Source organism: Siphateles boraxobius, unplaced genomic scaffold (genome assembly GCF_051911475.1).
Source record: "Siphateles boraxobius isolate OS27281-9 unplaced genomic scaffold, OSU_SipBor_1 77, whole genome shotgun sequence".
Lineage (NCBI taxonomy): Eukaryota > Metazoa > Chordata > Actinopteri > Cypriniformes > Leuciscidae > Siphateles > Siphateles boraxobius.
This window is the reverse complement of record NW_027509205.1, coordinates 12,645,228-12,661,803: the sequence shown is the minus strand read 5'-3', so window position 1 is coordinate 12,661,803 and position 16,576 is coordinate 12,645,228. Positions and strand designations below refer to the sequence as shown.

Below are 16,576 nucleotides of genomic sequence, written 5' to 3'. Positions count from 1 at the left end.
TTTGTGCTTTAATCTGAGGTATGGGAAGCACAAAGGAGAGAGGCAGTAATTTATATAAGTGGTTAATACTTTAGGGTCAAGGGGAAAATCAGTCTGGAAATAGTACACTGATGACTTTGATGAGCTTTCCATGACTTAAGACAAAGTGAAGGTTGATTGCTCCTTCACATCTGGCTTGTCATAAAGTTACCATGAAATCAAATTGGTGATTGGCTTATTTTTTATGAAATATTGCATTTTTTTTTTTTTTAAACGTAATCTATGTATATCGTTATTTTTTTTAATCAATCGTAATCTTTAATCAAAATAACTTCCCCTCCCACTTGCAACGACATCTCGTCATGTGTTTACATGTTTACAATACTAAAATTACACTGATTGATGTTCATTCCTAATACGTTAATGTTAACTTGAAGTGTTTAAATTTAATATATAAAAAATTAGCTTTAACCTAGATTTATAAATGCATTAAAAAAATATTGTTCATTATTAGTTAATGATACCTGATGCATTAGCAAATGGTAACAAATTCAACCTAAAGTTTTACCATGTAAACCATTAATAAGTACTATATGTAAAGTTTGTCTGTGAGAAGATGGGACAAAAAGAAAGACATGTGACTCAGATCCACTATTAAACACTTACGCTGTACTGATTCTGCTACTTGCTTTGTGCACACATCGGAGAACTTTACACCGTCCTTTAGCTGTCCCGGTCTGTTAGTGATAACTTAAACACAAGGGTTTAAGTCTAATCATACCATCGCTGTGGGGGATTTGCCCTCTTTAAAGTCTGGCAAACCAAATACAATCCCACACACGCTTCAGCGCTACCCAGGCTGCCTCAAACTGGGGCTGTGGCGTCAAAGAGCTTATGAAAATATTGGAGCATATGGGCAAAGTGACACGCCTGCCAATTTGACGTCCGAAGCTCTAATCTGCTTGCTCCGATCAGGTGTTAGCCAAGACAAACAATCCCGAAGAATGATTTGGGCAACGACGAGTGGCAGCCAGCATTCAGATACAGCATGTGTTTGACAAGCATGATGTTTGGAGAGCAGACGACTAAACCAAACCAGTACAGATGATCACACATTACAGTAAGAGGGACCAGGCAGGTGCGCTCACAGTCACACCAACAGATGCACTTACTGTATATTACTGCACATATTTATTAAACGGCCGAATTCTGTGGATATGTAATCTGGGAGGTGTGTGTGTGTTACAAGGACAGGCTAAGTGCTCTGTCTCCTATGAGTCTAAGTAAAGAAGAGAGTGCCAGTGCCCGTGTGTGGTGCTGTTTGTCTGGTCTGTGGAGGTGGGGGCGGGGGGGTGAGTGTTGTTGCTGCAGTGTGCATTGACAGGGTAAAGTAGGGCATGGTGGAGGAGCCTGTGGAAAGGGACAGCTGCAATGCAGACAGCCCTTAAGGCAGAGAAAGAGAGCAACAGAGGACCGATGCCCCTCTAAGAAACATGTCTCCGTTCAAACAGCTCAACGCCAGTCCATTCACGTCTCAAAAAAAGCACACAGCCAACCATGCACTTGTGACTTTCATTTGTTTGTATGCACACTTAAACTATTTTAATGACTAAATTGTCTAGAGTATACTACATTCTCAACATTCACAGAGTTCTCAAGAACTTTTTCTTACTGTATTTTCATTTAGCTCAGTGTTTTGTAAACTTAAGTAGCAAAAGGTTGGTTTATTGGATTAGTGGATAAGAATAAGCTTAACTGAATTAGAGTCATCGGTTGGTTTGTCTTTAAGCACGTCATGAAACAGTGCTGCCTGGAAATGAGGGTGTATGCAAGGAAGTCACAAATAGTTATTCCCAGCTCCTGCCCTTGCACCGACTTAACAGGTGAAGTTAGATTATCAATGGACTTATTTGATAAGAATTTGCTCCTTTGGGGGGGGGGGGGGGGGGCAATAAAGAGGTTTGAGATAGGACAAGTCTGAAGTTTTCTTTGTAAGGCATGTTATTGATACACATTTTAATGAGCATACCTACAATATGGAAAAGATAGTGTTCACAGGCTATATAGAAAGTACATTTAGGATGTGGCCAACGTGACTGTCGTTTATCAGTAGAGAGCCATAGCTAATCATATTCAATCCAGTTACTGGATTTCGGGGTTTCTTCACTTGCTACTGCAATGACTCTCACTCCTGGTCATTAAACCACAGCCTGGTTTCTATATCGAGCACTATTGTCAAATAAAACGATTTCGAGACAAAATCTCAGCGTCTGCTGTTTGACACTACATTTATCGTTTTCTTTCAGCTGTGCTCTGATCCTCTAATGGCACACAGCTGCCTGCCTTGATTTGTCATAATGCAGAAAGGGGGCGGGGCTTTGCTTCTCTCTGCAGCATTGCAGGTACAAAGCCACAGGCTGGAGTCTTCGTGCACTGTAACCGTGACCAGTATATTGTCTTCATGCCAATTCATATTCTCCACCGATTAAACTGTGCTTTCAAATTACTGTCTAGTTATTCTGTGGTCAGTCGATGCCGGCTCCTCACACATTACTGCGATAAACCAGCATTTTAGCGTATTTTTACAGCGGTTTATCACAATGCCTGTGGTTTGTAAATATAGGGAAAATAAACAGTCGTTCAAATAGATATACAATTATTTGTCTTGCCTCGTACATTTACCGATACCCAGGTAAATGTTTCCGTCACCGGACAAAAAGCGTTATGTTTATGGGAAAATGATCTAAGCCGGTTTGAAAAACTGAGGAAAAGTGCAGTAGTCATTATACATGTGAAAGACAGTGTCACATGCTGTCTTTCCCATTAATAATTTCTTCGTTTGCTTCAGTTTTTTTGCTTTGTCTTCGTGGCTCGTGGAAAAACTAGGGCGTCTGTTTACCTGCGGCACGTGCGCAGCGTCTCCTCTCGCTGAGATTCATGCACGCGCGCGCACGGGGGAGCAGTAGTCAATGTTGCCAAATCTTCCAAGAAAAGATAGCGATTGCTTTGAAAATAAATACAGTAAACGATTTATTTTTATTTTGCTCCTGCTGTTGGTTGTTCATATATCATCATGGAGGGAGGCATACTGCTTGAGTAAAACATAAACATATACTTTTTATTAAACATTATTTGCAAGACTTGTTTGCAATTACCTTCAAAATATATGCAATAGGCAAAATTTTGAAGCTAATTGCAAACAAGTCTTTTTATTTTGTACTTTCTTTTTATTTCTTTTCATTTTGTACTTACTTTTTATAAAGATATATAGGCCTATATATATATATATATATATATATATATATATATATATATATATATATATATATATATATATATATATATATTCCAAAGAAAAGCGTGTTTTCTAGAGAGAGAGAAAAGCCCGAAACCCCGCAACCCAAAATGCTGATATTTGCAAGGACTTTTATTAAACAAAGTGGCTTATAATAAATGGACTTGGCAACACTGGCAGTAGCGCTGGAGTAAAGAAGGAGGGTGGGGGGGTGTACGAGAGTAAGTGAGCGGGCTTTACATTTCTCCCTGCTCTTGCACGTCGCTTCTACACTTTCTTCTATTGTTGATTAGACATTTTAGGACATTCCCCTAGTATAAAAAGGGATATTTATTTTGCCCAGTATTAGTAAATACAGGAACAAACTGCGTGTGTGAGACACGGCCATTTGGGACATTGTGGTCAGGATGCCGTTGAATGACATCTGCTTTTCCTAAAGACAAGGGGAACGTTTGCTTTGCAGAGCGACTCTCCATGGACAGTGAAATAGAAGGTTAGACATGTTCAAATGAACCTAGTGTCTGTGTGTTTACAGTCTTGTCTCTAAAGTTACTACATGTGCTTAGCCCACTTTAAACACTTGTCATTTCCGTCTGTGGAAGTGAACCTAGTGCTTTACTTCATATAGAGAAATGTGAAGTTCTGTAGGTTTTACATTTACACTCCTGCCTTTGCTTTTTCAGAAAATGAAAGAATGTGTTATTTAAGATAAGCTCGAGCTGATCTGGAACTGCTTTTGCAGTTTCCTGAACTGAATGTGTCAACTTCCAAAATAGACACAAGAACGCTGTTCTTGAACATACATGTGTACGAGGCTCGTGGAGCAGACCACCTTATTCTGGTTTTGAGGCAAATAGATAGTTAACGTTTTGCTATTTCATATATTATTCTTAGTAATGTCATTCTCATAGTGTGAACATATTCACTAGTTCTCTAGCTTCATGCACTCTCATTTCTATGATCTTAAATAGGGCATGACATAGATCCGCTTGTTTGACACTTCATTGCACCAAAACATCACACGTCAAAAGTAGGAAAAACAGCTAATTTGTGAGGCGGTCTTGTCATTTAGTGGTTCAGTTAGATGTAGTCGTGACCGGAGTGTGTGTGTATGTGTGTGTGTGTATGTGTGTGTGTGTGTGTGTGTGTATGTGTGTAACACACACAGCAGTCCTGTGATCTGCGCTCTTGATTTCAGCACCGAGGACAGCGTCGCACGAGGCACGCGCTTAAGTGAGCTCGCGAAACATTCAAAAACACGACACAAGTTTAACAAACGAGCTTTATATTGATAATGGTTATGGTTTGTGCCGGAAAAATAGAGATTAACAATCATTACACTTCTGTGTATTGTTTTCCACCAATGTTCTGCTCAACAACCTGTTGATAGTGATGATTGGAATGTTTAAAAAGTTTCACCCATTTTTCTTGCATAACATACAACGCGTAAGTAAAATCAAAAACAATTTACTAAATATTAGTGTTATAGACTTTACATTGACTGCTACATGAATTTAATTGAATTGCCTCCTATCTAATCTTAACTTAAGCAAATCCTATAAATGGTATCTACTTTAATAATTACTACTAATAAAAATAGAAACGTATAACAACTGCTGTATTTTCTATATTGCTTTGTGTGATGTGAATGCACAGGTCATATAACCTTGCTTCTACATTTATTGCTTAAAAAACATTTAAGCAATCAATGTTTGAACGTGAAGTTTACTGAAGAACAAAATTTGAATAACATTTTTAATGGGTGAAAAATCCATCTGGGTGCTTTCACAGTGTTGAAAATTGCTTTTTTATCCTGAGGCAACATGATGCAAGAGGGTTAATGAACTCAACAACCCTAGAGCTACCATGGTTTTGTTACCTCTAAATTAATATTCCATACCATATTCCATCCAGGAGATCATAAATTAGGCACTAGGCAGCTGTATTTTTTGTAATATAGGGATTTTAGTCGTGTCATGTGTTTTGTTGCCGAACATTGCGAATACAAAATTTTAAATATTTGTGAACATTGATTGACTCAGGGGTTAATATTCATTCCATTTCTACAACACTGTCAGTTCTTTACAAGTGATGTGCTTTTTAAAAAATGTTAATGGATTCTATTTCATAGGTACTCAATTTCCATTCAGGTTGTCTTTTATTAAATTCTACCTCATTTAGAGTAGTGCAGGAAATGTCAGAACAGTTAACCTGAGTTTCAGAGAACCTCTGGTCAGGTTATTTCATATATGTTTGAGGTCATGACAGTCATCTTGTTAAGGAAATGAGTCAGTTACGTCCTGTTATCAGTGTTTCTGCAGCTATCACCATGCTCTGAATACCCATTAAGATTAGCCAGCATCTTGTACAGTGCCAGCCTTTCTCGACTGATTGCACTCTCCCAGATCCTGCTCAGTTTACTTCATTAGATCTGAGAAGCATGTTGAATCATATACAGTAGCTAGTGATAGACATTGCCTAAGAAACTTGATGTTTGACTTAATGTACATTTGGATATTTTCTGTAGTCTGTCTGGATATTGGTTCAAATCGGTTGCTTCTAATATGGATTTGAAGCTTTTTTTAAAGTGAAAAATTCCTTGGAGATGCATGAATTGATTCTGTCCGTTTCTAGCAGTAATTTGGCCAAAATCCAGATAATATTTTGCTCCCCAGCAGAATACATTCTGCTAGTTGCTTCTATCTAACACAGTGTGCCTCAAGGGCACAATCGTTAATTAGTGTTAAATCAGACAGCAGTTAGGGAGAATGCCACAGCGGCCCTCAGACTGTTTGAGGAACATTGAAATTGACTGAAAATTAGATTTGTTAAAGCTTGAGTTAAGGATTCTTTGTCTTTTTTAAAGCCAGCTTAGTCACTGAAAGTAAAAGATATAAGGAAATTACAGAAGATATGCTGATACCAAATAATGCTGCTGATGAAAGCATTTTCACTGTTAATTTTATCACTGAAATATATTTGACATTGTACACTGTAGTCAGCATTGCTGCCCGGTTGTTTTGTATGCTTTGTCTGAATGATGACAGGGAAAGCTGAGCAAAATAGCTGACTCACATGAACAGTAAAGTCATTAATAATAGTATGAATGAGTCTTTTGTGAGATTTTTGTGGACTGGTTTATATAAAAGTTTGGAAAGACTACTCACAGTACAGCTAGTCTGTATAATGATGTATTAGTCTGGCAGTACTGCCAAGCACGATAAAGGATTTTGTTAGTGCCTGGATAAACCGTGTCACACAATGGCACATGAAGTTGGAGATCTAAACAGGGCATGTCTTGGAGGATGGGTAAAGCAGTTACTGTAGCTCATGGAGATGCCTGCCTCTGATTTAATTTGATTTGCTGCTGGTTTGTATGGAGATAAATTGGAGGGCTCCATTCGACCAGAAGGAGACCGCAGTAAAGTTTTTTTTTCAAAATCCATTTTGTGATTTGGGCAGCTGGTGAAAGGGCAACAGACATGCAACAGAACTTTTGTCCCATGTGCATACAGAATGTTATGCATTAGTCTATAAAAAATAAATGAATACTTTACAAGAAGGTTCTACATGTATTTTCTTACATGTATCTACTGTACCTAATATATAACCAAATTAATCGATATTGAATCAAGATCGGAATCAAATCACAAGAATTGAATTGAAATCGTGAAATTTGGGTCAAGCAATAATAAAAACGGTAACCTACCAGTCACTGTACCATGTAAACATTGTAACATGTTGTCACTAAACCTATTAAAATTATGTTTAGTTACTAAATGTTTTGACAATCACAATACAATTATCGTGATGTAAAAATAATTGCCTCATGCTGTAGGAAATAGTGCTGCTGCCTGTAGTAATATTCCACTAACAGACATGGATGGAAATACAGAAATGAGCACATGTTTCCAACTGTGTACTTTTGATTAAATAGAACTTTATAGGTATAGTTATTTTAGATACGAATATTATATTTCCTTACTTCTTACTACAACATGTCAAAATATGAATGTGTCCTTGTGGTAGGAAAGTCTAGTCACATATTACTGTGTTTTTGGTTTAACTTACCACAATCAGTGTTGACATCTTCAACTACAGCACAATGTCCACCAAGGCTGATATGGTTAAAGGGGTCCTATTAAGCTTTTCCACTTTTTCAACTTTAGTTAGTGTGTAATGTTGCTGTTTGAGCATAAAAAAGATCTGCAAGGTTACAAAGCTCCAAGTCCACTCCAAAGGGAGATATTTTATTTAACAGAATCCCCTTTTCAAGAACTACAACAAACAGCTTTTTTGGACTACAATGCGATTTTTCCGGATCTTTTGAAGTCACAATGATACTCATTTAAATAATCCCCGCCCATGGAATATGCAGGAGGAGGCTTAGCTGAGCTGCATTAGAGAAGGCAGTGTTGTCGCTGTCAAAGAGACACAGTTTTTTCCAAAACTCATTTGTTTTACCTGACGAAAGCTGACTAACTTAGAGTGGTTAAAATTGACTTTAAATTCTGTTCCTGAACATTATAAACTCAACGTTTATCTGTGCTCTGCACATTTTATAGAGAACAGCTTGTTTTCTGTTGCTTTTGTAAGCTCACGATTAAATGGTGGATAACATACCATTCTGAAACGCATGTAATCAGTTCTACACAGTCCTCTTTATCGTTAACATTGTCAGGGTCTGAATCGGGCTCGAATTGGTTTGAAATTGACGTCATCCTCAATATTTATACTAGAGAAGAACTCACAATTATGGAGGGGCGGGACATTTCCCGAACACGTGCTAAGCGCTACCAATCACAACAAATTGGGCCAGCTAACCAATCACAGCACATTTCGTATTTCGGAAGGAGGGGCTTTATCAAAATCGGCGTGTTCGAACCAGACTGGGAAGAGAGGTGCTGTAATAAGGTAAAATTTGTGAAAAATAATGTGTTTTTTTTAACAACCAATAATGAGAACATATTCTAGTATATCCCAAAAACAAAATCAAGACTTTGTAAAAGGCCATAATAGGACCCCTAATATACTGCATCTCTTTGATTAGACTCTTCTCATTCTTGAAGGTGGAGTTCTGTTGCTCCAGAGCAAGTACGGGACTAGCTGCTGCTGTACAATATCATACATGCATTACCCGTAGCGGATCTTTACAGGTGGAGCTGGGGAAGCAAGCTGCACTGCTACAGCAAATGCCATCCTTATTAAATTAAGTATTTGGAGATTGACCATGCAAGCTCATGGGCTACTGATACAGCAGGAACCAATCAGCTGTGCCCCATAGAGAATGATATGATTGCCAGCAGTTAAGGACCTATCAGCTTGCACCACTTAGAGTTTCATGACAGAAGTTTGTATTTATTTCAATATTTGAAAGCTGTGAATATTTGTGCTTTCTAATAAGTTGATGAATGCAGTTTCTCAAACTGACCGAGTAAAGAAATGTAATCACTCCACTCCACTCCATTTCAGGTTTTCCCTGCTCACATGTGAAAGAAATCCCACTTTGAGATCTCTCCATAGCAAAATTATCAACCAGTTTCTGCCACATAAGAAAAAAAACATGCTTTGGTAATCATAATTATGACATAAAAAGTTTAAATTATTGCATAAAATTTAGAAATTATTAGATAAAAAGTCATTATGAAAGACTTTTGTGTTGTAACTTTTGAATGTAAGTAGAAATTTTGTGTTAGAATTGTAACTTGTATCTCTAATTTGACTTTTTATGGCAATTCCTTCATATCTCGTAATTGTAACTGGCATAATTTCAACTTTTTATGTCATAATTGTGATTTTATTTTTTATCTTAATTGTATAAACATCTGGGTACAAGATTTAAAAAAAATCATGTGTCTGTAATTTTTGTAATATTGTTAGTGACATTAGTATGATTGTTAATAATTTACTAAAATACACATCTGAGAGGAAAGAAATGACCCACCTTTAGGCTTTATTGAATAGCAAACGATTTATTTAATTAATTAAACGTTTATTAGAATTTTTCTAATAATATTTGTATGTCTTTCTAATAATATTTCACTAATTCAGTCTTTTATTCTGACTACAAATATTATATTCACACTGTATTTAACATTGTGAATACTTGCATTACTGGCTGGTTACGTGTTATGTTTGAGATGGAGCAGTATTAGAGATAATGATGCATTACCCTATAGTTCATAGTTCATTCTCACATGAATTGAGTGATAGATACAATGCAGGTCCTCTTATCTACTGCTGTTTCAGGCTCTCATTCTGCTGTATGTGAGATGAGAGGGTGAATGCAGATGGTGGTTTCAGCTTGGAGAGCCTCTGCCAACAGCACTCCCCCTTCCCTCCACTAAATACCAGCCTACGTCATCCAGCGGAGCTTAACTCAGGAAGGGGGTTCTCCAGAATACCATTATTCTAGAGAGCTGGGGTATTATTAACCACCTGATGGCCAAGCATGGGGTTTTGTGATTGATGAATAGTTCCGAATAACAGCATACTGCCATACTGTTCTATAAACCTGCAATATACAGTTTGGATATACAGTTTTCTGTATGCAGTACACAACAGAACACACTGCCTAATGCCTAGAATACTATATCCCGCAATGGAATGTACTCAACTTGACTTTCAATTTCCAATGTGGCCCAAAAGTAACATCAGCTGTTCTTTTAACACATTTTTCATCATTTGATCAGATTGTTAAGATGTTTTACCACAACATTGGATGTACAATGCTAATAACTAATTTATTTCTAAAACAATAACTGGATGCAACTCAATGAACTGAATATGGATGTAATTTAGTCATTTGACAAAATTGTTCCAAACTACTTTTTTTATATTAAAGGGATAGTTCACCCAAAAATGAAAATTCTGTCAGTATTTACTCACCCTCATGTTGTTCCAACCCCGTAAGACCTAAAACTGTTCATCTTCGGAACACGAATTAAGATATTTTTGATGAAATCTGAGAGCTGGATCACTCCTCCATACTCCTCCATAGGCTTCTTGAGGGATTGAACTTGCCGGCCCCGAAAAGTTATTACAGACATCGTTAAAATAGTCCATGTGACTACAGTGGCTCAATCTTAAGTTTATCAAGCGACGAGAATACTTTTTGTGCGCAAAAACAAACAAAAATAACGACTTTATTTCAACTATTCATTTCCTTCTCTATGGGCCTCTAGTCAGTTAACTTAGTGTAATGGCATAGAGCTACGTCACACGTAGGCTCACTATTGGCCGACGCTGGTCATGTGTGTGATGCGTGTGACGTACAACACAGAAGCTTTAGCTATTACACTAGTGAACTGACTCGAGGCCCTCAGAGAGGGAAATGAACGGTTGAAATAAAGTCGTTATTTTTGTTTTTTTGCGCACAAAAAGTATTCTCGTCGTTTGTTAAACTTAAGATTGAGCCACTGTAGTCACTTTGACTATTTTAACAATGTCTGTAATAACTTTTCGGGGCCTGCAAGTTCAATCCCTCAAGAAGCCTATGGAGGAGTGATCCAGCTCTCAGATTTCATCAAAAATATCTTAATTTGTGTTCTGAAGATGAACGAAGGTCTTACGGGGTTGGAACAACATGAGGGTGAGTAAATACTGACAGAATTTTAATTTTGGGTGAACTAACCCTTTAATAAGGTGTAGCATTTAAAGGTGCAGTGTGTGACTTTTAGCGACATCTAGCGGTTCGGTTGCGAGTTTACACTAAGGGCTCAGCCCACCGCTCACCCCTCCCTTTCGAAGAAGCTACCGTGGCGAAAACGGGACAAACATCGTCGTCTGAGACGGCAGAGAATAGCCAGAGTAAACCAAGTTTCTGTACCACAGTCCATTATAAGCCACATCATGGATAAAGTTTACAAAGCCATAGTCAGGTGAGGATCAAGGGTCTTAATACGTAATATAATAATAGTAATTAGTTGATTGTCTCACGAACGTAACCAGAACATTTCTCCCCACATAGAAAACCCATAATACAGCGAGGGAGAAGAACCACATGAAACTATGCAACTATATATTTTTTCTAACAGGGTAGTAAAAGTTTAGCTGGCTAATATGAGCTGTTACTGTGGCTGAGCTGGTTAAAGCGTTAAGCCGTGTTTACACTGGACGCGTCCGCATGAGCCCAAAGCTGCCTGCGGCAAAAATAACGTGATTGTAACAGCGCGCGCGCCTCCGCATCCCCTAGACACCATTTACTACACACAATAGGCTTTTTTTCTCTGATTTTGGAAACTCGATCGACTTAAAATGCTTCCAAGATCGACGGGTTGGTGATTCCTGTAACTGTTTTACGGTCAATGACAAGAATACTAATCAGCTGTCTCACGAACGTAACCAGTACATTTATCCCCACATAGCAAAGCCATAACACAGCGAGGGAGAAGAATTAAGTTACATGAAACAATCCAACTACATATTTTACACCACTGACAAGGGAAAAGTCATTACTCACGGTGTTTATGGCTAGCTTCTAGCTTTCTGCGGCTTCTCTTTCAAGGTAGTGACGAAACGTGCTCTGTAACGCTGTTTGTTCGCTGTCGGCTACGGTAGAAACATGACGTCACAATATGTCGACCTTCATAGAAGGGGATTCCCGCGCCTATGTAGATATAAATGCCTCATTCTAAGGTAATAAAAACATTATGGTTTATTAAGTAAGTTCTTTATACACCACTGAACACATAGTTATGGATGTCATATTGCATTTCTGTTAATAGATACTCAAATTTTTTACACATTGCACCTTTAAGAAAATAACAGGCAGTATTCAGTGTACATGTAGATTGTGAAGTATACAGTTTGTTTATATTTATATACAAATCAAGTATTATGTATAATCTTTAAGTGGGCACTGTAAAAATTAACAACACAGAAACATGGTAACAGGTACGCCCACATAGCACTTATATCTCCTTCCATGGAATTATATATTAATGCAGTACATTATTGCTGTGGTTAATTGCAACAAGTGAGTGCAGTCCTGGTGTTTGCTCCCATTACTTCACTCTCAGCATTATAATACAAGGAAGAGCGAGGTAGATCGAGTGAGAATCCACTAGGCTATTTTAGCGAAAGACAGAGCATTATTATCTCTGTTTAATCCAGGTGTGTTTGTTTGTGTATATGTGACTGTATCAACAGAATCCTCACGGATACAGAAGCAGTTCCTAAGCTGAAAACAAACACACACTCAGAGTCCTCAGCTCCTGACTCATCAAGTCTCCCACAGGAATAAATAGTGAATAGACCCTTAATGAAGTTCTCCTCTCATTGAGCTGTCTATCAGCATTACTCCCCAGGATCTCTCAGCTCACATACACAACGTATGTCTGACGTCCATGAATGTGACTCAGTGCCTTATTCTAAGAGAAGGGATGAAAAGAGGATGAGAGAAAGTTGTGGTTCAAGGTTGTGTTAAAGGGAAAGGCATATTTTGAAACGCTTAAACAACAGCTGGAGGCAGTTTAGGTCAGCTCACACAAGAAGGCAGTCTCCAGAGAGAAAGATATGGTGACATTGTCTTAGTCCTGTTTACACGTACTGTGAGTGGCACATATTCATTTTGTATTCACACTTAGAAGAATCCCAGACATGATGCAAAAATAATGTTTTGGAGTTATTTTGGCCATGTTGCACATGCTGAACCCAGCAGAAAAAAACTTGAAAATGCACAATAAACCTATGAACTGTTTTAAAATATAGGCTTTTTTTAAAAGTTACTTGCATATCATTTGAAAAAGTCTTTCTGTTCAGTAAATCTGGCTGAATACACATGATTTATAGCCGTTCTTTTGGGTTTGAGTGCAGTTCTTCAGTTTAATTTACTGATTGGCTTCATCACGGTCTCCTCTCCACCAGTAAGCTGGTGTGTGATGGGCGTTCTGGCACAATATGGCACAATCATCCAGGTGGATGCTGCACATTGGTGGTGGTTGAGGAGATTCCCCCTTCCATGTAAAGCGCTTTAAGGACCCAGAAAAGCCCTACATAAATGTAACAAAATATTATTATTATTATTAATTACTTAATAATTTTTGGTCCCGTTCCTCACGTAAAGTTTTCATAATGTAGAGTGAGTTTATATATGATAAATTAAATCAGGAATCTAGACAAGCTTAAAAAAATAAACATCTGTTAACGTCGTTCTCTTGACTGTTGTTCACATGAAAGGGCAATAATTCTGATGAAATGTAAAAAGTAAAAACAATCATGATAAATAATCACAATTATAACTTTATAGCAAAATAATCGTAATTATCAGTTTAACATTATCATGCAGCCTTAATACTTCCGATAACCAATTTATACTTTATGGCCATTATTAAAGAAAGTATTGTGTGTCGACAGCTCAGCAACAGAATACGGAAATGATAACGTATTCTTTAACATGAAAAAGAAAGCAAGAAATAAGGCTTTGTGAGTTTTAGTTCACTTTTCTTCATTAAATATCTGCTCTCGTGCCTATAGGCTGTCACATTTGTAGTTTATGGAGAAATAGGAAGGTGTTGCACATGTCACCGTGATGCTTCAGCTCTGATTGGTGGCCCCCTGCATGTGGCCCCTCCCCCTTACCCCGTCTCCCTCTGCAGTGTACGTGTGTGGCATTTTGAGCTCACACGCGGCAGCAGGTGGAGATGACATCATCTGCACTGCAGCAGACTGCAGCACTGTGTCTGAACAAAGACATGTCAATGCTGCTGCTAACTGGTGCTCACACGGCCTCTCTGTCTGTCTCTCTTGCCATCTTTGTAGCTTCCATCTCTCTCTTTCCTGGCATAGTGTCTGAATGAAGACTTAACATTGACTACAAACAGACTGAGGCCAACTGATTCAATACGTCATAGTTGAAATGAAAAATAATCATGCAAGTCCTCACCCAGCAGGGTTTAGTAATGGTGGTTGTAAAGGCTTTGAGGTTGGGTTAAGAGATTTGAACAAATCCCTTAACTTTGGAAATTATACTGCAGAATTTATGTTGCGAAAATGTATTAAACCTTTTCTAAGTAGCTTTAAGACTTTTTGCCTGACTGACAAGGTAGCCACCGAGCAATGCCCTTGTAACCATTCAGAACAAGTTAGTAACTGCATAGCAACATGTTAAGTTACACTCTAAATACTTAAGCAATGGCATAGCAACGCACTGCTAACCACCCAGAACACATAACATTTATTTTTATAGTTTTGCACAGGCTCTTTAGCAACTACACAGAACATAGAAACTACAAAGCAACATGCTAAAAATCACTCAAGGCTAGAATACACTAGGGCTGCACAATATATTGAAATTATCGAAATATCGCAAATGTATATATCGCGATATGCATATCGCAACAGCTTGCAATAACTGGGGTCATGCACAAAAGACAAAGAGAAAATCATTCACTGCTCTTGGCTGAATAACTTTTGTAGCTTTAATAAGAATCAGTATATGTTTAATTCATACAGTGAAAACTAAGCAGTGTTTTATTTTTACATTTGATTATTTAATTTCTGTTGTTAAATATAATGTAGGCTTTCCTGAAACCCTAAACCCCGTTGTTTACACTGATGTTAAAATAACACTTCTTATGCTACAGTAAAACACTGCTGTTCATTTTCAGAAGTTGTAGGGATGTTTTCTTGTCATAAAAAGAATTTGAAACGCATGTAGGTTATATAATTTTAAATCTATTTTAAAGATAATTTAAGTTTATTTTACACACTTAAGCATTATCGTATCGAATATCGCATTATTTAATGAGTTATCGCATATCGCACTTTTCTTCAATATCGTGCAGCCCTACTTACACAAATTATGCTTAGATTTTTGCCCCGATTTGCAATCTAGATGAGTCAAAAATAGTTGACGAACTATAGATAGTAGACGGAAAGTAAAACATAATTTTAAATATTTATACTTTTGCTGATTTCAATTTTCCAATTACTGAAAATAATTTTTAATAGTTTTGGTTAATAATAACAACACTGGTAGGAACAGAGCCAGTCAAGTTTTCTGACTCTGGTCCTTATGTTGCTTCATTACAATACTCCATGACCTTTACATTGACCCTAATAATACGAATGTAATTGAACTAGTAGCACAGTCGGAATAAAAAAGTCATATGTAACCACGTCTGTTACGTACTGGCAGGAATGAAGCAGAGAGTGAATCCAATCGCAAGCACTTTATTTAACAAACTAGTAATCTCGAGGGAACTCAGAACAGGAACACGAAGACGAAGACAGGAATAGCAAACATAACAACATCAAGAACTCACAAGGACTGAACTAAAACAGGGTTTAAATACAAGGGAACACAAGCTAAACAAGATAACGAGGGGGCGTGGTTAAACTGAAACACCTGGGAAGACTAATCAACATAACGGGGAACAGCTGAACATGGGACAAGACACATGGCAGGATCACATGACAAACAGGGAATCACATGACAGACAAGAACAAGGAACAAGACACAAAACCCACACCGTGACATAGCCCCTCCCCTATGGGCGGCTCCCGACGCCCATAAAAAACAAAAAACAATAGTTCAGGAGGGTGGTGAAGCGGAGGCGGTCTTGGGGGAGGGACGGAGGGCCAGGTCCGTGCAGGGTAATAGGACCAGGGCATTGCAATGGCCGACCTGGGTCGAGAAGCGTGGGCAACCAGGGCGGAGCAGGAACTGCAGACGACCAGGGCGGGGCAGGCAGCGCAGGCGACCAGGGCGGAGCAGGCAGCGCAGGCGACCAGGGCGGTGAAGACCCTTCGGGCGGCCAGGGCGGTGAAGACCCTTCGGGCGGCCAGGGCGGTGAAGACCCCTCGGGCGGCCAGGGCGGTGAAGACCCCTCGGGCGGCCAGGGCGGTGAAGACCCCTCGGGCGGCCAGGGCGGTGAAGACCCCTCGGGCGGCCACGGCGGTGAAGACCCCTCGGGCGGCCACGGCGGTGAAGACCCCTCGGGCCGCCACGGCGGTGAAGACCCCTCGGGCGGCCACGGCGGTGAAGACCCCTCGGGCGGCCACGGCGGTGACTCAGGCGCAGGAACAGCAGACACCGGCTCAGGAACAGCAGACACACACCCTGGCTCGGGCTCAGGAACAACAGACACACACACTGGCTCGGGCTCAGGAACAGACAACACACACACTGGCTCGGGAAACAGACAACACACACACTGGCTCGGGCTCAGGAACAGACAACACACACACTGGCTCGGGTTCAGGAACAGACAACACACACACTGGCTCAGGTTCAGGAACAGACAACACACACACTGGCTCGGGCTCAGAAACAGACAACACACACACTGGCTCGGGAAC

General features: G+C 39.1%; 1 protein-coding gene across 12 annotated transcripts in view; it reads left to right on the top strand.

Moving 5' to 3' along the window:
- The window catches only part of camta1a (calmodulin binding transcription activator 1a), a 502,209-nt gene that overhangs the window by 467,732 nt on the left and 17,901 nt on the right, over window positions 1-16,576 (top strand). Inside the window, exon 1 of one of the 12 annotated variants that reach the window (XM_077218057.1) lies at window positions 998-1,099. The exons of 10 other annotated variants lie outside the window; for them this stretch is intronic. In XM_077218057.1, the coding sequence (XP_077074172.1) occupies window positions 1,084-1,099 (16 nt within the window). In that variant the 5' untranslated portion in view covers window positions 998-1,083. Of the gene's footprint in view, window positions 1-997; window positions 1,100-3,552; window positions 3,768-16,576 lie in introns of those variants that run through there. One more of the 12 variants, XM_077218056.1, reaches the window with a different exon arrangement.